The 24,643-nt window shown below is 40.8% G+C and overlaps 2 protein-coding genes across 2 annotated transcripts in view; both read left to right on the forward strand.

Annotated features, from left to right (window-relative positions):
- LOC133351261 (mucin-2-like) overlaps window positions 1-4,465 on the forward strand; it is a 39,700-nt gene extending 35,235 nt beyond the window's left edge. Inside the window, exons 9-10 of the mRNA XM_061566365.1 lie at window positions 895-3,798; window positions 4,254-4,465. Of these exons, the coding sequence (XP_061422349.1) occupies window positions 895-3,798; window positions 4,254-4,347 (2,998 nt within the window). The 3' untranslated portion in view covers window positions 4,348-4,465. The remainder of the gene's footprint in view (window positions 1-894; window positions 3,799-4,253) is intronic.
- Window positions 4,466-12,640: 8,175 nt separating this feature from the next.
- Window positions 12,641-24,643, forward strand: part of LOC133351034 (mucin-like protein) — a 51,961-nt gene continuing 39,958 nt past the window's right edge. Inside the window, exons 1-10 of the mRNA XM_061565920.1 lie at window positions 12,641-12,746; window positions 14,350-14,463; window positions 14,779-14,892; window positions 16,025-16,135; window positions 16,804-16,917; window positions 18,040-18,153; window positions 18,817-18,939; window positions 19,451-19,584; window positions 21,746-21,907; window positions 22,342-22,524. Coding sequence (XP_061421904.1) covers window positions 14,403-14,463; window positions 14,779-14,892; window positions 16,025-16,135; window positions 16,804-16,917; window positions 18,040-18,153; window positions 18,817-18,939; window positions 19,451-19,584; window positions 21,746-21,907; window positions 22,342-22,524 — 1,116 coding nt within the window. The 5' untranslated portion in view covers window positions 12,641-12,746; window positions 14,350-14,402. The remainder of the gene's footprint in view (window positions 12,747-14,349; window positions 14,464-14,778; window positions 14,893-16,024; window positions 16,136-16,803; window positions 16,918-18,039; window positions 18,154-18,816; window positions 18,940-19,450; window positions 19,585-21,745; window positions 21,908-22,341; window positions 22,525-24,643) is intronic.

The following is a 24,643-nucleotide window of genomic DNA, read 5'->3' on the forward strand; positions in this document are numbered from 1 at the left end:
CCACTCCGCAGGCAACCACAACAAAGGAAGACACCACCCTATCGACTTCAACAGCACAATCCACCACAACTGCACCTACAACAGCCACTTCAGAATTGAAAACTACCACTCCGCAGGCAACCACAACAAAGGAAGTCACCACCCTATCAACTTCAACAGCACAATCCACCACAACTGCACCTACAACAGCCACTTCAAAATTGACAACTACCACTCCGCAGGCAACCACAACAAAGGAAGTCACCACCCTATCAACTTCAACAGCACAATCCACCACAACTGCACCTACAACAGCCACTTCAGAATTGACAACTACCACTCCGCAGGCAACCACAACTAAGGAAGTCACCACCCTATCAACTTCAACAGCACTATCCACCACAACTGCACCTACAACAGCCACTTCAGAATTGACAACTACCACTCCGCAGGCAACCACAACTAAGGAAGTCACCACCCTATCGACTTTAACAGCACAATCCACCACAACTGCACCTACAACAGCCACTTCAGAATTGACATCGACAACTCCACAGGCAACTACAACAAAGGAAGTCACCACCCTATCGACTTCAACAGCACAATCCACTACAACTGCACCTACAACAGCCACTTCAGAATTGACAACTACCACTCCGCAGGCAACCACAACTAAGGAAGTCACCACCCTATCGACTTCAACAACACAATCCACCACAACTGCACCTACAACAGCCACTTCAGAATTGACAACTACAACTCCACAGGCAACTACAACAAAGGAAGTCACCACCCGATCGACTTCAACAGCACAATCCACCACCACTGCACCTACAACAGCCACTTCAGAATTGACAACTACCACTCCGCAGGAAACCACAACCAAGGAAGTCACCACCCTATCAACTTCAACAGGACAATCAACCACAACTGCATCTACAACAGCCACTTCAGAATTGACAACTACCACTACGCAGGCTACCACAACAAAGGAAGTCACCACCCTATCGACTTCAACAGCACAATCCACCACAACTGCACCTACAACAGCCACTTCAGAATTGACAACTACCACTCCGCAGGCAACCACAACAAAGGAAATCACCACCCTATCGACTTCAACAGCACAATCCACCACAACTGCACCTACAACAGCCACTTCAGAATTGACATCAACCACTCCGCAGGCAACCACAACAAAGGAAGTCACCACCCTATCGACTTTAACAGCACCATCCACCACAACTGCACCTACAACAGCCACTTCAGAATTGACATCTACAACTCCACAGGCAACTACAACAAAGGAAGTCACCACCCTATCGACTTCAACAGCACAATCCACTACAACTGCACCTACAACAGCCACTTCAGAATTGACAACTACCACTACGCAGGCAACCACAACAAAGGAAGTCACCACCCTATCGACTTCAACAGCCCAATCCACCACAACTGCACCTACAACAGCCACTTCAGAATTGACAACTACCACTCCGCAGGCAACCACAACAAAGGAAGTCACCACCCTGTCAAATTCAACAGCACAATCCACCACAATTGCACCTACAACATCCACTTCAGAATTGACAACTACCACTCCGCAGGAAACCACAACCAAGGAAGTCACCACCCTATCAACTTCAACAGGACAATCCACCACAACTGCATCTACAACAGCCACTTTAGAATTGACAACTACCACTCCGCAGGCAACCACAACAAAGGAAGTCACCACCCTATCGACTTCAACAGCCCAATCCACCACAACTGCACCTACAACAGCCACTTCAGAATTGACAACTACCACTCCGCAGGCAACCACAACAAAGGAAGTCACCACCCTATCGACGTCAACAGAACAATCCACCACAACTGCACCTACAACAGCCACTACAGGATTTACATCAACCACTCCGCAGGCAACCACAACAAAGGAAGTCACCACCCTATCGACTTCAACAGCCCAATCCACCACAACTGCACCTACAACAGCCACTTCAGAATTGACAACTACAACTCCACAGGCAACTACAACAAAGGAAGTCACCACCCTATCAACTTCAACAGCACAATCCACCACAACTGCACCTACAACAGCCACTTCAGAATTGACAACTACCACTCGGCAAGCAACCACAACAAAGGAAGTCACCACCCTATCAACTTTAACGACACAATACACCACAACTGCACCTACAACAGCCACTTCAGAATTGACAACTACCACTCCGCAGGAAACCACAACAAAGGAAGTCACCACCCTATCGACTTCAACAGAACAATCTACCATAATCACAGAAGCAATCACCCAAGCCCCTACCACAACTTCACAATCCACCACAAATACGCCAGCAACAACGGAGACAACCACCGTACATTTGAGAACAACCACACCGCAGACAACCACTCCAACCACAACACTGCAAACTACCACCCAATCAACTTCACAAACAACCACAAATACACCGACAACAGACACAACCACCGTACATTTGACAACAACCACACCGCAGACAACCACAACACATCAAGCCACCACACTATCGACTTCAACAGAACAATCTACCAGAATCACAGAAGCAATCACCCAAGCCCCTGCCACAACTTCACAATCCACCACAAATACGCCAGCAACAACGGAGACAACCACCGTACATTTGAGAACAACCACACCGCAGACAACCACTCCAACCACAACACTGCAAACTACCACCCAATCAACTTCACAAACAACCACAAATACACCGACAACAGACACAACCACCGTACATTTGACAACAACCACACCGCAGACAACCACAACACATCAAGCCACCACACTATCGACTTCAACAGAACAATCTACCAGAATCACAGAAGCAATCACCCAAGCCCCTACCACAACTTCACAATCTACCACAAATACACCGACAACAACAGAGACAACCACTGTAAAATTAACAACAACCACACCGCAAACTACCACGCCAACCACAACAAAAGAAGATACCACCCAATCAACTTCACAATCCACCACAAATACACTGACAACAACAGAGACAACCACTGTAAAATTGACAACAACCACACTGCAGACAACCACACCAACCACAACATTGCAAACTACCACCCAATCAACTTCACAAACAACCACAAATACACCGACAACAGAGACAACCACTGTAAATTTGACAACAACTACACAGCAAACTACCACGCCAACCACAACAAAAGAAACTACCACCCAGTCAACTTCACAATCCACCACAAATGCACCGACAACAGAGACAACCACTGTAAATTTGACAACAACCACACCGCAGACAACCACACCAACCACAACAAAAGAAACTACCACCCAATCAATTTCACAATCCACCACAAATACACCGACAACAGAGACAACCACTGTAAATTTGACAACAACCACACCGCAAACTTCCACGCCAACCACAACAAAAGAAACTACCACCCAATCAACTTCACAATCCACCACACATCCACCGACAACAGAGACAACCACTGTAAATTTGACAACAACCACACCGCAGACAACCACACCAACCACAAAAGAAACTACCACCCAATCAACTTCACAATCCACCACAAATACACCGACAACAATCACAACAGCATCTTCAACCACAACATCTCTCCCCACCACACTTGCATCACCAACAACATTGACAACAATCACAACAGCATCACCATCAACCACAACAAAATCTCCAACCACAATAGTGTCACAAACAACATATACCCCAACTACAACATCTTCAACAACAACATCTTCAACATCGCAAATCACAACAGCATCGCCATCTACAACATCTCCAGGTTAGTTATGTTATGTGAACAGGACCTATGCCTGACTATTCCGCTAGCAGTATTAAGATCTCGATTTAAAATGTGGATATCCACCGTTTGTTAAACCAGGTTCTGAAATGTACAGGAGTCGGTTGATGGTCTCAATGTGAACACTAATTATTGTGCTGCATAAATTATCGTGTGAATTGTATATTATTCCATAATAACATTAATATCCCATAGGTAATTTTAAATGTGGCTAACCCTCTAGAGATAATGTGAGAACTCGCCTATATCTACGTTCATTCCACGACAAGTTTATGATAATACAATTGTGAAATTCATTGGCGATATGAAATATATATTAAGTGCTTAAAATGTATATATTACGTCATATATCCATGCAACTTCTACAATGAACAATACAGCACCATCTAAGATGGTTACCCATAATGTATGTTGTTTATTTACATGCAACTTTTCAGTACCAGGTTTGCCAAGAAATCTAACTCTTGCCAGTGGAGGAGTAACAAACACATCTCTGCAAGTCATTTGGCTGAGTGCTCTGGGAGATGTTGAACGATACACAGCATTAATCTCTCCTGGAGATTCACCCTCCATTGCTGTTAGCCCGAATGGTTCACTCAATGCCAAGTTTGCTGGGCTGAGACCCGGAGTCCTATACATCATCACTGTGAAAGCCATTGGGAAAGGAAATCTCTCTGGTGAAGGAGTGTCTGTGACTGCGAGGACAGGTATTTACACTCCAACTACATCGAAGCCATTTTAGCCGATTTGAGGGACATTTATTTAATGTCAATATTGTACACAAACAATATGTATTATGTTGAACTTCTGTGATAATCAGGGGTGCGGGGAAAGGACAATAAACTAAATACAAAAAGCAGTTCCAAGGAAATTAGTTTTCAATCTAGATTAAAAAATGCACAGCTTCCTAATATCGGAAGAGCATTCCAGACGGCCGCAGAAGTGCATCTGAAAGCGCGCAATGCAGTGATCGTCTTTGTTCGATGGTTAGAATATATAACTATTGTATAGTGTGATACATAACTATTGTATAGTATTTGCAAAAAAAAGTATGCTCAAAGAAGAATACGTATATGAAAAATCTACGTAATGTGTATGATTTTTTAAAAACTAATGCAGTAGATTACGTACATGATGATCATCATATATAATACCATAAATGTTATATACTGTATTTCAATCATGATTTGTACAATATTGCTTCTCAAACCCCAACACTCACTACATCTGAAAAGAAGTCAAGGCGATAAAATAATTATATAGCACCTAAGATATTTTTGTGAACGTGTTTAATAAAGGAAGTACTTCCTGTATTAACGATATTAGATTTTCTAACATAGGCATTATAAATACCAATGAAAACTACAAGAAACTTTCACTTGCAGAGTGCCAAAAGTTATACTCATAACAAACGTCAGGAAAACTCACGTATACATGTCCAAAACAAAATACAATTATTGGAGAGACCATTTAAAAGCAAATTTGTAAATTACTCGTCATTTACAGAGTTGAATTTATTGTTTTCTATGAGGTAATCGTATGGGTATCCCCAGAGTGTAGAAGTGGGGACTGAATAGCCAACGAATGTGAGCTTTCCAGAAGTAGGCCTGCCAGCAATGAGCATTAATTAGGTTACTGTGTAATATTCTTCTGAGTCTCAATAATGACAAACTTGGTCTACCGTTCTCTGTCTGTTGATTAGACAAATTAGCTCAACTTAATACAAGATGGCCACATTGCAATTCTTCAGGAACTGGCGGGTTTGCATAATGCTTAAGGCCCGAAGACATTTTGTATGCACAGTGCACGTTTTTGTGTTGTTTTGTGTTGTATATATCCAGGGTAATCATTGCAAGTGGATCAGGATTAAAACGATGAATGAAAGACATCAGAATAGAGCAATTCTTGTGAATTTTAACTTGATAAATGGAGATACAGATGTATAACTAAAAAAAGCGTTCCATATATTTTGCTGCTATCTTTGATGTATGAACGGGTAAGCATAGGGATATGTTCACAGACTGAAACCGTCACGGGAGGGCACATTTGGATGAGTGAACAAACACAAACCCGTTTAATACGTAGACTTTCGCGACCAATATTATACATAAAACAAGTGTTTTGTGTTAGATCACGTAAATATCAATGGGGTTTACTCTCCAACACACCGATGTGCTGAAGTAGTAACTAATTGCCACGTTTTGTTTACGTGACAAACCTTACTAAATGGCTGTGTCGGGTGGTGTCGGTTTAACGACATATTTATATTTACGCGATCTAACCCAAAAAACACCTCTTAAAGGAAAACACAGCAGATTAACTGAAGATACACTCCTTTAAAAAGTTTTTTTTAAACAACGCTTGTATTAACAACTTCGTTTAACTCACGGTCGAGAAGTACAGTACGTCAATGGCGCCTGCGTTTTGTGCGAGTAGATTCCACAGTTTAGGGACCGCGGCGTTTTTTGACCTTCACAAAAAAATATAATTAATTTGCCGTCCATACAAAAATTGTAATTGCTTGAAAGGAGGTAATTAATTGATGAATTGATGCCGATTTTCACATAGGCGTGCATTGTCACCGGAGCTGAGTACGTGTACAATATTTGGAATTGATTGGACAGCAGGAAGTAGACTAACTTTTGATTACAAGATTTGACCACGACAAACACAAGTGAAGTTAAATAAAACCGTTGAATAAAGTGAGCATGCATGGCCGATTCACAAAACTGGTGACGGAGCGCCAGCCAAAAGAGAGCAATGCACACCACAAGGAAAAACTAGTGGAGATGGAGTGATGAAATCATTTCATGAAGACAGGTGCTTATTCATTTACTGTATAAGGGTATATCATCTATTGTGATATTTCCCCCCTGTTGGAGTTAGTACATTTTAACACGTGTTGGCGCGTGTTAAAAACAACCACAACACGCAACAGCAACAAATTGAGGCAGTGACATTCCAGTTTTTAATGTATAGCTTCTACCAACGTGCACAACCGATTAGCATGGTTGGCTACGTAGGGTGCGAAAGAAGTTCAACACACATCGGGACGTGTGTCTTATTATCAAACCGGATGCTGGTTTGAAGGGCACAAATGTTTGAATTTCCTGTCCATAGTTAACGCCATACTAAATCCTTTTGTACTCATCAGTTCCAGGGAATGCAAGGAATTTGACCTTCACTAGTCAAGGAGTGACCAACAAGTCCTTGGAAATTGTCTGGACGAGCGCTCAGGGCGACGTGGCACAATATGCGGTGCTCATCTCTCCGGCAAACGTTTCTGCCCTTTCCATCAGTCCAAATGGGTTACTCATCGCCAAGTTTGATAATTTGAGAGCAGGTGTCCTCTATGTCATCAACGTGAAAACCATCGATCATGGGAATAACTCCAATGATGGGGTATCTGTGACGCAAAGAACAGGTAACTTATCTCTGTAGCCTTTTAGTAGTAACTGAGGTTGCTTTCACAATGCTTACAGCAATTCGTTTGCACATATACAGCACATCAGAAATCCAATAATTCGTGTTGATTTGAGAGGCTATGTCACAAATCATGTAATCAGCAGCACACCGCGCAGGTTTGACCAAACAATCCGTGCAATGTGTTATTTTGCACCCGCGCGGTTGTGTGATGCAAATAGGATGAAAGATTCCATTAATCCGTGAAAAATGTGCGCATGACAGGGGAACCGTGCCTAAATTCATCCGCGAGTGGTTTCGTTTCTTCTCAGACCCAAATTGTGCAAATCCGTTATCAACGCGTATCGTTTTGTTACTCAAAAAACCTCGACATCAGTCCCCACGTTCGCCCCACCCGCTTGCACGGATCGCGATTTCCATTTTCGTGAAGCATTTTGAATCCACCGCGGTTTGCCACGGAATTACCGAAGGGCATCGCGAACCAACAATTATAATTATCCACGAATTACAAGGATTCGTAGAATATTACATTTGGAATTATTGGTGTTCTGCTGCACTTGTTAATCATTTATACCCAAAAATGCCGTCAGTACACACACTTCTGTAGATTTACACTGTTTCATTAACATTTAGCGTGTCCTGTTATCAACATTACAGTCACGTATATGGAGTCAGATATCATCAGTTGGGTATCTATAAATGGATGACTGTTAATTAAAGTATAATTCCTATGATCTGTAACCCGATTATCCACAACTCTTATTATCCACAAGCTGTAGGATTTGTGGAAACCTATTATCCATGGCCCTATGGTTTCCTATTGTAAAATGTATACGTTAAGTAAATGTGTGGTTAATCGCAACCACAAAATTCAATCTCCCCAACAACATCACTGCAGATAAGAGGATATACTGTGTGCAGCTGTTTATATTTTTAGATATCCAGCGTGTGCCGAGATATTTTTTTTTTATGTATATACAATTGCGTTAATTTGTCCTTTTAAGCATCGTCTTAATTTCGCTTCTCGTTCACTTTATAGACGTTGACGAGTGCATTGATGGGAACAACAAATGCGCTCAGGTATGCAATGAGCTGAACCTCTTTGAGAACAGCCAGGGCTACAACTGCAGCTGCTTCAGTGGCTTCAAGATGCAGCAAGATGGCAGAAGTTGTCAGCGTGAGTTAACGACACTTAATTTATTCTGCGCATGTGTCCATGTTGTTTCACAGTGCACTTGATTGAGACACGCATCTTCTGGTGTAATCGGGACCCCATTTTCCATTTGCCGTGGGTATTTTTACTGTATTTATTCTTGTTGGTGCTACCACAATGAGTACACTATACGATATGTTAAACATTTAGTACGCACATCAAACTGTAATGTTTAACATTTCGGTAGGATTGTGTTGCCTGTAACTTGCAAATCGCATAAAAGCGAAGCTAAATATTCTAAGTGACAGTATTAAACATTTTAATGTAGTCTTCTTTCGCTCCAATAAATGTTAACGTAGAAAAATACAGTAAAGGGAAACATTTACTTATGTTTTGGAAGTAAAAGTAATGATGGTGTGTGTAGTGCTGAACTCGACATGACAGCTTCTTGCTTTTCTTCCTCACTTTATTCCGCTAATACTGATCAACATTCCTTCAGCGCGTTCTCCGCTCGCTCGCCGCCGCGTTCCGCCGGCCTCGCTCGCTCCGCGTCTCTCATTCTGTCGACTCTCCTCTCCACTCTCTCAGTCACAGTTCAGCCGCTCTTTATCAGCTTCGCCGTCACACTGCTACCCTATACTTCTCCACTGCTACCCTATACTTCTCCACTGCTACCCTATACTTCTCCACTGCTACCCTATACTTCTCTACTGCTTCTGGCTCCGCTGTTTCCGCTCCAACATTCTTCTTCTCCTCCCAGGCACGAACTCCCGTCTCCTTCAAAACCCCCTCTCTTTATGCCCAAGCCAATTAATCTTTAATTAATCAGGTGGCGTCCCCTGCGACGCCCCTCGCCCCCAGCCCCCCCCCCCCCCCCCCCCCCCCGCTGGTACCCGCCACGTGTTCCAGACAACGTGGCGCCACTTAGCGACGACAACAACCTCCCGGCCAATCAGCGCCCTGCATCCTTAATCGCCCTCTACCACCTGTTACTGTCCTCAGACAGCGTGGCGTCGCATTTAGACAATAACAAATCCCACCCAATCGGCGCCCTGTGTCCTTAATTGCCCCCTACCCGTCTCTGGCCTCCTCCTTGCATCGAGACGACAAAAACAACCTCGACCTCGTATGCTCCCACTGTACTCTGCCCACACGTGCCCCAGATTCCCGCGCGTGGCGCATATTTCAGGCACTACATACATACAATGTGTAGAGTGGTGATTGGTTGCAATAGTGGCAAATGTCGATTTAAATTCCAATGAGATAAATCATATTTAACTGACAAAACATCAAAAACAAAAACAGTTTCTTATATTAATGTCACCGCTGCCATAGCGCATGTTCTGCTCAGCCCCATTAGCTCGCTCAATGTTGAAATCAAGCTCTGATCAGCCATCGTGCGCCTTTCCAATGTACAGCTCTACATCGCAACAACACCACTACCACCAAGTGTTTGCAATTGCAAAAACGAATTCCGTTTTTCAAAACCAAAACGCACTCATCATCTTCCAACTCCGTTATAGCTATTGATTCGAGTTGTATTGCTCAAAGTAAACAAGTTTATTAACACTCGTAATACTGATTAAAGAACTCGCCACGAAGCCGATTTTCCGCGCAAATACTAAGTGGTGGAAGGGGTGGAGGAGATTGCTGACTGATGCTGCCCCCACGTGTGGTGGTTGTCAGTACTGCTTGCCGCTTGCTTGCTGCTGATGCTGCGGCACTTCGAGGCATCAACGCCACTCAACTTTGCCTCCCGACTCGCGATCAGCTCCGCAAGGCGCGCTCCGTCTGCGTCGCGTCCCAGACGCGCTCGTTATTTCCATTCATAGTGCGCGCATGTACAACAAAAATAAGCGCTCGTTATTTCCATCATAGTGCGCGCATTTACAACAAAAATAAGCGCTCGTTATTTCCATTCATAGTGCGCGCATGTACAACAAAAATAAGCGCTCGTTATTTCCATCATAGTGCGCGCATGTACAACAAAAATAAGCGCTCGTTATTTCCATTCATGGTGCGCGCATGTACAACAAAAATAAGCGCTCGTTATTTCCATTCATAGTGCGCGCATGTACAAAAAAAATAAGCGCTCGTTATTTCCATTCATAGTGCGCGCATGTGCAACAAAAATAAGTGCGAGTTAATCGAACGCGCCATTTCAACCCCGCGTTACGTAAAACGCAAGGCGACTCCACCGAGCTCCTGTCAGTCGATTGACGTAAATTGAACAGTTAAGACATTATTTCTAGATTTGAAGCTTTCGTTACTGCAATAATTTAGCATGTGCACCTCTAGCATGTGCACTTGTTGTTCTCTTTCAGCCCCGCCCCCCCCCAATACGTTCCATTCATTGGCTACCACATTCAGATGAGCCCCTCCCCCCTCCTCCCCCCTTAACTTGTATTTAAGAACTTATATCTTGTAATTTTTTGCCTCACTTGATACAGTAAATCTAGCTGTGACGGTCCCACCTGATGACGGAGACTTGTGTTGCTTCCGAAATGTCGTGATTTATTATTACTTTTATTAATTTTAATGTTATAACTTTTTTACCTACGTGACTTTACCGAAAAAACCTAAGAGTAGTTAGACATTATTATTATTATTGGAGCTAAAGGGCACTTAATCCACCCAAATCTAAACTGTGCACTTCGGGGGCTAGGGTCCCAATCCTTGATCACTATTGCATTAACTTAAACAATAATTTAAAAAACGCAACTGGTTACCCGTAGCTATTAGCAGAGTGCTCAAATTATACGTGTCATACATGTGATTAATCACAGGTGAGCACACACCAGCATCAGGGAGATAAAGCTGGTGAGGTGTGATGCTGGCCACACTTCCTGTGTCCTAGGCTGGTTCTTAATAAGTGTTTGCTGTGTGTTTAATTCAGATTTAATTGAATATAGAAATATTAACAAATACAAGAACGGCAGTGTATATTAATTCTGTACCTCAGAGATGTGAATACAAATGCTGCCATATATGCTGTGACTGACCCAAAGTCTTACATATAGCTCATATTTTCAACCTTTATAAGATTTAAAGTACATATTTGAATCGTAAATCTAGGCAATGGTCACCAGTGCATAAGCAATTTGACCAATTGGATGCAACTGGGAGTGAAGTAATATATCATGGACAGAGCCAAATGAAGAAGGCCATGATCGCCGAAGTCTTTGAGAAAGGACACGGCTCATAGAGAATAGGAATTGGAAATGATAACTAAATATTTAGAAAATGACTTCACTGTATCATTTTAATCGTGGGATGGATGGTAGGCTTGAATAAAGGAAATCAATGTAATTATTTAGAGTACAATATAGTATTGCCCTGCATCAAAAATGTAATCTAAACATTAAATTTCACATTCATCTGTTTTGGCCATCTCGTTACACCCAAACATCACATGTTAGCTCTTTAATAAGTTTACTGAATGTATAAGCACGTACATACAAACATATATAATTTTTTTACAACATACTAAATATATTTACAGTCAAATATAAAAAAAACATTAAATTTGCTTGTAAAAATATTGAGTCATTGTGTATGCATTACTGTACTGTTTCATTACACACGTTACGATTTGAATTGTGAACAATTACACTGCGATACCGTATGGAGGTTAATGCGCTATATATGTTGCATGTTATTTTTCAGCTATTGTGAGCTGCACACTGGCCTGTACCAATGGAAGGTGCTTTATTGATCCCAACACAAAGAGGCCAACCTGCTCCTGTAACATTGGTTACGTCCTTGATAAAAGCAAGCAAAACTGCTTAGGTAAAACTGGATTTGCCAGCACAGCTGACATACTATTGCACGATCAATCTGTTGTATTTTTATGCTTTCTCCCACCTAGTATCCATTCATTAGAGGAGATGTCAGTAATACTGTATGTTTATTTAAAGCATTTAAGATTAAACATTGTTTTAAAATGTTATGTTTCTAATATGATGATTGTGCTTCACGTACCCTCAAACATACCTCTAGACCTGCTGCTTAGCTAGCTATATAAGAATTATTATGATACATTGCCAATACTGTGTTGTTTAAGCTCAATTGCCTGTGCCTGATAACTACATGCAATGCTACTGAATGATACATATTTTAATGAATAGCTGTTAGTTGCAAGCAATGCAATAATTGTCATGATACATTGCCAATACTGTGTTAAGCTCAATTGCCTGATGACTGCATGCGGTGCTCTTGAATGATACAGATTTGAATGAATGTGAAGAACAGCCTAAACCGTGTGAGCAAGAATGCTCTAACACCATCGGAAGCTACAAGTGCTCGTGTTCTCCTGGGTTCACGCAGGATCTTGTTGTTGCTAACAGATGCATTGGTACGTGAAAACCGTCACTATGGAGATTTTTCCCAGTTCCACAGCCCTTGTGTTTTTCTTTAAACAAACAAAGCATGATTGAGGGAAGAGTGATTGGGCTCACTGTCCCCCTACTCACGTAGGGGCAACGATCAGGAATTTTTACGGGAGCGACAGAAGAGGGAAAGGAGGAGTGTACTCAAACAGAACCGCACAATAAAATAGCATAGACACGAAATGAGTGAACTTGACGTTGTTAATTCACCACATCATCTTGGTCGTAGGTTTTTGTTTTACCATACTTCGTTAGTGCGGTTTGGGGGATGTGTTGTTAAGGATATTAATTTCATTGGTACAGCAAAATTGAGTTGAAAGAAATAAGTTGGACTGAGCCATTACATTTTACATGATACACATGTGTACCATTTTACTATTAAACAGGACCCTGCGGGGTGGGCTGGTAGGAACGAATAACCAAATAATATAAACATAATGTATTATTACACTTGTTTAGCCAGGAAAGGCCCACTGAGTCTAAAGGTTTTTCTAGGGTCCTGCCAAGTGTTTGCAGTAGGGGGCGATGTTGCTACACCTAATCGGACGATACGAAGGGAGCGTTTGAGGCCTAGTTGTAGGCTTTAGGCCTAGCTGTAGGCTTTAGGCTGCTGTGAGTTAATTGTTAATTTAAATGATTTAATTATTTATGTAAAAGCTTTAAATATAAATGTTTCTATTTAAAAGCATCAGGGAATGTAACATTGTTAAACATTAACTCCCTTGCACACACGCGGGGGAACGATACGAAGGGAGAGTTTGAGGCGTTGTTCGAGGCTTTAGGCCTAGCTGTAGGCTTTAGGCCGCTGTGAGTTAAATTTTAATTTACAAGTTTTAATTAAAAGCTATCTCAGGGAATTATAAGGGAATGTTACACTTGTTTAGCCAGGAAAGCCTAATTAATTTAAATGTTTTAATTAAAAGCTATCTGAGGGAATTATAAGGAAATGTTACACTTGTTTAGCCAGGAAAGCGTCACTGAGTCTAAAGGTTTTTGTAGGGTCATGCCAAGTGTTTGCAGTAGGGGGCGATGTTGCTACACGGACGGACGGATGGACGATATAATCTATTGTAGGCTGGTCCACTTCGTTCCTACCAGTATAATCGTAACATACCTGTTACAACTTAATGCTGGGCGGTGGTTGCTTTGCACACCTGTAATCCAGGATGGTGGAGGTGAGAGTTGGTGGATCGCACAAATATTTGAAGCTCCCTTCCCGTGGGCATTAAGGTGCCATACCCTAGGCTCGCCAGGAGAAGGAAGAACACCGAGTCCAATAATAGCTATCATACGTTTTGATTCCTTTCGGGGATAAGAGTATTGCCCCCTTTACACGTTCGCTTTATCGCTGGGTGCTACAGTGGTTTGTTTCCTACTTGTATAGACACTCAGTAATTGCCTGAAAACATCTGTTTAAAAAAAAACCCAATGGAGAACCTTCGTGAAAAAAAGAGTCCTTAGGGGGGTTGGGGGGGGCCTCGTGGATGAACGAGTAAATCATTATTAGAATGACCTGTGTGCTACGCAAAGGCTTTACTCCATTTTTATGTTTTCTTTTGTTCCCCACAGATGTTGATGAGTGCCAGAGTAATCCTTGCACAAATTCTGGCACCTGTCAAAACATGGTAAATAAATTCTCCTGCCATTGTACCAGTGGGTGGACCGGTGTCTACTGTGATGAAGGTGAGTGGAACATTTTAATTACATCAATGTTTGTGGGGTAAATGCTTCTGAGCATGTGGATGTAGTTTATGAACTTATAAAGGAAACAACATACTTATAGAGGCATCAATATGCTTGGTGACATTACTACTACATATTCAACGTGATGTCAGTTTGGGGCAAAACATGCTTACATGTACGCTATGTTAATTTCGTATAACACCATTTAGCAGAAATGTTGTAATCAAAATGTATTTTTGTAAAAAAAAGTTAACCGGACGTTTTACATCGATGGGTATATTTCCATGACCTTTCGTGTCTGTGTGTTTTTTGCAGATGTAAATGAATGTGCCTCTAGACCATGCTCCCATGGAGGAACCTGTGTCAACACACCGGGCTCCTTCTCTTGCAGCTGTGCACCCGGTTGGAGTGGGACCCTCTGTACACTGCGTAAGCTGATACACATGCGTTGGCTAGTTTTGATAAATTACTCGCAAAATCACTGAATTGGGAATAACCAGATAGCAACGTTGGCCCCTACTGGCAGATGAAAGCCCACATGCAGGCCAGTGTTGCGTACGATGAGTACCGCACAGGGACAGCTGCCACTGGGGAGCATCTTTAGCCGGACTGCAGCAGGGTATCAAAATGGTTGAGATGAGATACGATGGAGAGCACTTTGAGTGCCCTATAAATGCAAATCCTTAAACGCATTCAAAAGTCGGTGAATACTAACAAACATTGCTCTTTTTATTATTATTACACGCTTTTATTTAACTCACTCCGTCTGTTGTCATAACCTCAAAAAATATTCTAACTTAATTTTACCCACTTCCCAATGTGCTATCGACTGCAAACTTGGTGTACTTATGTCATACTGATGACAAGCCTATATACTATCATTACAATTTAAATATATATTAAAACATTTTACACGTTTTTTTATTTAACTCACTCTGTCTGTTGTATCCTCAAATCTTGTAACTCAATTTCAACCGTCTTCCCAATGTCGTATCTACTGCAAACTTGGTATAGGCATGTAATACTGATGACAATACTATATTCTATCATTGAAAATTAAAAAGATATATTTTTAAACAATCTTTTTCACGGCTCTAATTGTCCACGCTCAACTCACGTTGCCTGTAAATCACCACGGTCCCTTACGTCACGGCAAGCCTCGGGGAGCCACGCCGAGGGGCGGGGGATGTGGAAGGAGGGGAGGGGCGATGGGGGAAGGGGGCAGGGGGAGGGGCAGCTCGGACAGTACATTTCATTAAAGCGTGTTTTTAAAAAAAGTATTTTTTTATATTTTACTTATTTGTGTACACGGTTCACGATAGCAAAAACACATTTTCTATATGGGAAATGTAGATGTAGCACCAATGTCTGCACATTGATGCTTTAACACCTATAAACTTCACAAATAAAACGTATATATTAAATACAATTCTACAACCTCACACTGCCTATTTAGATCTTTTTTTTCAGCAGACATAAAATCTGGAGTGTGCAATGTGGCCCTGTGCCATCGTGCAGACTGCACAAGTTGTGTGTTTACACTGCCCTTTGCTTCCCTTAGTTGTGGATGAATGTGCTTCCAACCCGTGCATCCACGGCACCTGTGTGGATCAGGTCAACGCCTTCTTCTGCAGATGTGACGAGGGGTGGTCAGGCGACACATGCACTACGAGTGAGTCCTGATCATGCTCGTCTTTACTGAAAAACGTTTTAGATCGAACACATCTCAGATTGCCTCATATACATATGGAGCATAACAAAAAAAGTGTATTTAGCCCAGGACGTGTGCTTCGTTCATAACAACCTCCCAAACACCGCCCTGTGGTGTGAGCAGGCAGATGCACTACTATGATAACTGAATGGCAACCCAGGAATAGGTAGTTTACTTCTACCCGTTACTATTGATTGTCGTGCCACTTGAATGCCTTTAAGCTGAAGTTTAACGGGCACATTTTCAGCTTTTAGAACTTTCTGGCCTTTCCAACATAAAGTTGTTGAATGCTTATACATGAACGTGAAGAGTGTGTTTTGGTGCATATGTGTTCAGATAATGAACATGATGAAGCACTTCAAAACGCATTTTACATAATGTACTGTACTATATTTTCAAATGAAACGCATGTGCAAAATAGTAGAGCGCATAAATAAACTGAACTCAACTGATAAATAAGTCCTGGCATTGAGAGAGAAGTAAATATGTCTAAAGGTATGTTAAGTGAATGTTGTGTGTGAATTTGCGTATGAAAGTGGTTCTATCAAAATAATCGTTTGCTGCGCAATGCAGTTAAAAAGTGTATTAACCTTTTGTGTGTATAACCGCTGCGTTGTGATGTTGTTTAGACATCGACGACTGCGTGAATGCACAGTGCCAAAATGGTGCAACCTGCATTGACATTCTGAAGGGATACAACTGTTCCTGTGTGCTGGGATACAAAGGGCAATACTGCCAATACAGTAAGACTCATTTCCCACGTTCTTTGTATTAAGTCAAATGTAAGAGTTTTCAACTCAGATGAGCATTAGGCTTTGTTTATATCATACTATTTCATAGCTTTTGTGATTGTGCGGTATACCTCTGTTGTATTTTCCAGTTGTACTTTGTATTGCTTGGCATGATGTCCAACGTGTATTCAGTTCTCTTAAGAAGCTGCTAGCATGTATAGCGAAACGTCGGACACATCATGCCATGGTGAAGAACATGCAGTGCCAACCAAGAAGACACGCCGTAGAATTGTGGGATCTCTTTTGGTTACGCTGAGCCAGTGGTAGAATTTCCACATTCATATGAAGGAGCCCATGTTTAGGTTGACCGCTGTTGTTGAGGAATGTCGAGAAAAGTCGATCCCTGACTGGGATTAGAACTCATAAGTATTCGAATGTATTGTAAATTATTACTTTTGAGTGACTTTAGTTTAGGGGTTAGAATTCTGGACTAAAAATCCTCACACATGGGTATGATTTCCAATTAAAATGAATGCCAATGAAAATAATCTTGTAACATTGATCTGATTTCTCATTCCAAAATCAATGTGGGTTATTTGGAATTTGACCATAGTTGTCATCCTACAAAATACAATGTGGGCCATTATTTTCTAGTTTTTATTTATTTATTTCTATCAGAATCAAATGTGCCAGCAAGAGTGTGAATTTGATGAATCACATACTCCTCTTCGTGATTATGTCTGCTCTGCCTTCTTAACATTGTATTCCAAACCTATTCTTCTTTCGTAAGGCAGGAGGAAACATCAACAGTTTTGAAACATGTGAAAGTTGAATGCTAAGTTCTTTTAACAAATACAGGGAGGCGGTAGACACTGTATGGATTGCAGTGACACCACTCGGGTGTGCATGCATGGTGCATTCGTCGGTGATGTGATTCTAAACTTAGCAGGTTACTTACTCTATCCTGCCATGACATTTGTATTATGTTCTGCGTGAGTCCTTATGTAATACTTTTTTGTCCCTCTCAACGTCTTGTGTTTCATTTGCAATGTAGATTAATGGAGCTGTCAATAGTGTAAATCTTGGACTGTTAAAGTGACATTTACATGAATGATGTTTGTGATTTCTCAATAGATATCGATGACTGCATTGGAAATAAGTGTCAGCACAATAGCACATGTCTGGATGATGTCAATAGTTACATGTGCCTTTGTCCGCGTGGATGGACTGGTCTTCGCTGTGAAACTGGTAAACATACATATACCATGCTACTTATAACAATTGACGTATAACTACTTATAATACTTATATACTTATAACAATTGAACATCGCCCATTTACTCGTTAAGCCATACATGGTACTGCATACATAGTTTGAACCGGTGGTCCAGTGGTTGGGGCACTGCACTATGAACCCCGTGACCTGAATTTTATATCTGAACCAGTCCTGGGCCTCGCCTTCATCAGATTGTAAATTGCTGTGTGGTGAAGTATGGTCAAACTACCCCCATTACCAAGACAGTGTGGGGAGGCCTTCATCCTGTCCATGGATTGAAGAAACGGCTGTAAATGTGTATATATTTTTTACCACATATCTTACTTTTTTTTTAAACTAAACCTGCGTCTTTTGGGAGGCTCTTCTACCAGCAGTGTTGTAAGCAAGCAACTACAGAGCTGCACCTTTCAAATCTCTTAATATTACTTCGGTTTTAGTTGTTATAGTGAAGTTTGAGTAATGCTTGTTTTTCTCATGCCGAGAAGAACATAACATGTTTATGTTTTAAGTTTGCTGACCTTCATGAAAATAGAGTCTAAAATGTGATTTTTAAAGGATGCAATCTCAGCTCAGTACTCGCAGCATGTTTACATATATGTAACTGTGGCCGTGTGCACATTGTATGTTTTGTTCAGACATTGATGAGTGCAATGCTCGACCTCCCTGCCACGGAACGCTTGGGCTCTGTACCAACACGCCTGGCTCATACGCTTGCTCGTGCAAGCCTGGCTATGAGGGAGATGGCATTCAGTGCTTCGGTATGCAAACTCTGCTTTTGAGATTAATAAAACACACGATCATTCAATTTCAATAAAGTTATCACGTGGGTAATTATGCTAATTGCTTTGGTTTGACAGCAAACTGAAATCTTAATAAGCAAGCATATTTTTGACAATTGTATATTGACGTTTCGCTGAAGATTACATCCAGCATCCGCAGTTGTAAACATATACATATAATACACATTTAATTTCCATTGAACATTTACAAATTCAATATCATGTATATGTCAAACAAATTCAATATAGAGATACTCATCCGATACTGATTGGATAAATACCTGACAATGCTGACTTCTGCAACCACGTATCGTGACCTTTCCAAATCATGAACTAGGGTTTAATGGTTTCTGAAAAATATAATCACTTTCCATTGACACCTTCATCTAAGCAAGAACTTTTCTATTACCCAAAAGTCAGTTTTAATGTGTAACAATTATATTCACTGTGAGAGTCTTTCTTTAATAGTGTAATTTATTTATTTTAACAGAGAAGAGGCTCTTCGATTATGGGAGAAATGTGTACGACCAAAGTCCGTATATTTGGGACACAGACTACGTGTCTCCGTTCTTCTCACCACCGTACGGATTTCCATTCGGAACCAGGTTCTACCAACAATTGTATGTAAGTAATTTCAACTGATGCTGTTACAAGATATTGTACAATATATATGTCAACGTCTGAAAATGAAATATCTTTTAAGAGTTTCATTGCTAAAGACGTCATATTGACCGGAATATGTTGAAGTTATTGAAATACTTTTGTGCTGTTTTGTTGCCCCAGCATTGAGAACATAATTATTGACACTCGCATATGTAAAAGAATTATTAAAGGAAGGTGCAACTCCTAAATAAATAAATGCATATCTGAAAATGGCTTTTCCCCTTTTTTGTGGCAACAAAACAGGGGTTAGGATGTTAAAACATCAAACTGAAACCTTTTACAAGGAATCATAACACCGTTTTGAGACTAGGCTCAAAAGACAGCTGTCTCTGGTGTGGACCAGTTTCAAAGACAATTGCATATATTATCAGAGTATGTTTTTTTGTTTGCATTCTGACCACAAGTATTGTGGTTAATGCAGTCATGATTCCTTGTAAAAGGTTTCAGTTTGGTAGTTTAACATCTTATCACCTGTTTTGTTGCCAGAAAAAGGGGAAAACCTATTCTCATATCTTGGTACATATCTCTTACAGATTTGTACCTAGGCTGTGTGTATCGGGCTTTCCAACACAAGTTTTATCAGTGTGAAAACACTTCTACCAGAGCTTTCTCTAACCATGCGAATGCAATGTGACTGCCATACATTAAAATAAAAATGGCAGAATGTAGTTGCATTTATATGAAAATGTCTAATAGAGCAAGAGCTAGGTGTTCGCAGCCAATATGATTCGTAATATAATTTTGGGTTAGGCATTGCAAATGTTATGGATTCACTCTTCAACACACCGGTGGGCTAAAAAGTAGTGAACTATTTGTCTTTTGTCAACGTGACACATGTTTTACTGATTGGCCCTGTCGGGTGGTGGAGAGTTGTGACACATTTATAAATAATGCGTCTAACCCAAAAATCTTTATTATGAATAATACTAGTCACGAAAGCCTACGTGTTAAACTCACATTATGATCTGATTAAATCTGTGTCGATAAACCCTCATTACCTAAAATAACCACACTACCTTACATTGTCACGTGTACAAGTATTATTATTGTTTCAGGTCAACCAGTAAGTTGAAGAACAATTCTCAAAGACCAAATTTAGCAATTAGATACACAACGTTTCGCTTGAAACTGCGTCAAACACCTTCAGGAAAATCTAGGAAATCGGGGAATCTGATTAGCCAAAGTTGGTTGTGAGTTCCGTTCTTTTTAGCACGTTTGTTTGGCTTTATTGGGCGGTGGAGGGTCTGTTGATACGATTTTCGTCAGATAATGATGTGGCCTTACAGAAAAATCTGTTGTCCATACAACTCTATTGATGTATGTATGTTGAACTTCTTTCGCACCGTATGTAGCCAACCGTGCTAATCAGAGGTGCGGGGGAAGGACAACAAATTAAAGACAAAAGCAGTTTTTTATATAGTTGATACAAGTATATCAAATGTACAGCATTCACACTTTAGTGATGACACTGTAATATCCGACAATACACTTTTAAATTGTATTTTATATTAAATAGTATGTTGTTGGACCATCCAGTTAGATATGATATAGAGGTTAGCTATGTAGCCGTGAAGTAATACGGGCTTTGAATTTCAATTATTTCATGGATACGTTTCATACACTTTAAAGATGTGGGAAATCATTTGTATAATCATTAAGGAGCTTTTAATTGGGCATGGTACGTCCACCATTTAGAATGAAAAATCAATAATTCGTACAATTATCTTGATGAAGGAGAAATTCTCATAAAGCATTACGGTGTTGGATGTACACACATACAGGAACTGATTTTAAAACTGATTTTAATCCATGCTAAGATGGCGATGGTGCATGCAGTTTCACATAAACCAAAAACCGTTGACTTGTTCAATAAATAAATAAACTTTTATAAAGCTATAGATAATTGTCTTCAATATTACACTCACTATGTCGAAGTTGTTTTTTTTATTTGTGAGGTTGCCTAATTTGTGCAATTATTCATATTGCCTCATTTATGTAATGCCCAGTTCTTTGTATGTTGTCTTATTTGAATTGTGCAAAAGTGGCACTCGTGCATTTGTTTTCTGTCATTTAAGATGCTCAGATATTTTAATTGATGCACGTTTGTGCGTGTGGTATCCAGTTCACAGACAACGGGTTGATTGTGTTCAAAGAAAACGAAGACCAATCAAAGTTTGCTTATCCCAATCCAACTAGAAATTCATGGTGGTACTATCCTCCCATGATTGCAGTTTTCTGGGACGATTGTGACTTCTCATCTGGCATTGGAAAAATATATTACCAGGTATGTGTTCTGTACGCTGAAGAGTGTAACAACCATCGGCACCTCTGTATCCAGTTGCTGTTATTGTTGTTAGCCTGTAACTACCCGCTCCTGGGCAAAGGTCTGCCTCATTTTCTTCCATTCCTTCCTTTCCTCGGTTGTTAAGTAGTGAGCCTCCAAACTCTTTTATTTCGTCTCGCCATCTCTTTCACCATCTTTCTTTTTCTTCGATTGCCTTCTCTTCAGTATGCACTATGTAGTTAATTTCCTCTATCACTCATCAATTGTTGTCATGATGTGTCCTGCCCATTTCCACTTGATTTATTTTTCCGTGCATTAAATATATATAGCTTTCACGTGAATGCACACATTTGCAAACCTAACATAAATGTATTGCTGGAGTAAATGTTGGGCTTCGTCTCTCCACCTCAAACAACATTGCTTCCATTTTGCAGGAGTATGACTTTACTGTGGGCAACCCGAGCCAAGATGCAAAACAGCTCCGTGACAAGGTGCAGGCCCAGGTCCGAGCCAACTTCAGCTCTACGTCGGATATACAAAACTATGTGCCCACCTGGATGTTAAAGATCACCTGGGAGGAAGCTCCTGCTGTGCCAGCAAGCAACAATGGCAGATATGTAAGAATATTTAGCTAATCAATTCCAGGTCATACTTGAATGTCACTTCATAATTTTTTTTTACATTTTTATTGCATTTTTCAATAAATGGTTTGTGTGTGTGCATGTGTAGGTATTAAGTATACAAAACAAATCTCGCAAATAATGATTTTATTTCATCAAATGTTGCTTGATTTTTGGGGCATCAAAAAAAATCTATCTAATCTAATAACAATAAGTATTTGATATATGTTAGTCAATCATAACTGTATTTATTTAATTTTAATGGTATTTGATAATCACACAAAAAATCACAGTTATGTAATTTCATTATTTTATTTTATTTGTTTTGGTTTGGCACATTATCTTGTCCCGGCAATATGTTACTGCAGCAGACATAAGAAAAACTTGAAATGTCCAAGTGACCTGGACCCGAGTGGGTTCCGGGTCTATCGGGTGTGAGGCACGATCCATCACATACTCAGGCACATGCCGTCACACCATACTAAGCCATGCATGCCACGCAAGGCCTCCCCACACCATGCTGGTCGGTTTGAGTTTGTGAGGTTGGTGGTGGAGGGGGGGACAAGACTGGTTCAGATATTTCTCGTAACTGTTGTTAGTCATGGGTGGGGATTGAATGCACTTTGCCAGGTCTTGAGTGAAGCACACTCACCAACGTCTCTCCCCTTACCGCGGTGAAGCATTGAATAGTTTCGATTTAAAGCTTTCGTGACTGCAGGGATTCATCTTCTTGGTTCTTTTGGTAAAGGCACGTAGAAGGGAAATAATAAAATAATAAAAATAAAACAATAAAATAATTCTCACGACGTTTCGGCTACAACGCAAGCAGCCGTCCGCAGGTGAAGAATGAAACACCACCAGGCTTGGAGCGTATAATTAAGCTGGGTTGGAGGGGGAAGAAGAGCGCCTTGACAAAATAATTTGCATATCAAGAGGAATCTAGCATATTTATGGGAAATGCGTAGGAGGTGGGCGGGGGGTTTTAAAGTCATATGCCCATTTATTAGTCATATTATGCCCATGCATTATGCAGGATTAGCAGCATCAAAGGGAGGGGATAGGGAAGGAATGTTAATAGTATGAAGCTGCAGTTACTAAACCACCACGTAAACAACTAAAGTATAAACTACATAGTATCATCAGTATACTAAATATACTCTCCAATAAGCTGAGCTACTAACAGCAAGTAATACATTACAATTCTATGTCGCAAAAAATATAATATGCTTCCAGCTAAACTTTTTTCCTTGACATCACACGGGTCTACCCCATACTATTTACTGCCATAGACAAACCCAACATTAAATTATATACTGTATTACTATACACACTCTATACTTTCGACTATAATATTACCCTAAGTATTATTCTACCCACCCTACTGTATACCACACTGCTGTTTATTCACTATACAATTACGATACTGTATATTACCTTATACACCGCATCAAACACTACAATTTTATACTATTTATACAATCTGCTATACACTATGCCATTGACCGTCGCGTGAAAGATACTAAGAGGAAGCAACGAAACATGTCAATGGGAGAGCGGTGGTAGGAGTCCCGCAGCGGAGCAATTAATCCATTACCTGTGGAGAACACAAGATACACAGTCAATGCCAGTGAGTGGACTGCGGTCTGAAAGTCACCGTAAACGTGAACACAATCAGTTAAAATCCGAAATGGTTTATTACGTCCTTCCAATGATTGCTGAGCTAGAATCCATCTTCTCGGTTGAAATTGTCTCTGTGGCAGATCACTGTTACAATTCAGTGGGCTCACATGACATTGATTTCTCCAAGACAGAGGTTCTCTGCAAGCCATCTGGCTACCATGAGAGATTTGTTCATGAGGCGATCCACATATACAAACACAGAGACAATTTCAACCGAGAAGATGGATTCTGGCTCAGCAATCATTGGAAGGACGTAATAAACCATTTCGGATCTTAACTGATTGTGTTCACGTTTACGGTGACTTTCAGACCACAGTCCACTCACTGACATTGACTGTGTATCTTGTGTTCTCCACAGGGAATGGAATATTTGCTCCGCTGCGGGTCTCCATTCACCGCTCTCCCATTGACATGTTTCGTTGCTTCCTCTTAGTAT

Source organism: Lethenteron reissneri, chromosome 36 (assembly GCF_015708825.2).
Source record: "Lethenteron reissneri isolate LAM-NWPU_2019-01 chromosome 36, ASM1570882v1, whole genome shotgun sequence".
Taxonomy (NCBI): domain Eukaryota; kingdom Metazoa; phylum Chordata; class Hyperoartia; order Petromyzontiformes; family Petromyzontidae; genus Lethenteron; species Lethenteron reissneri.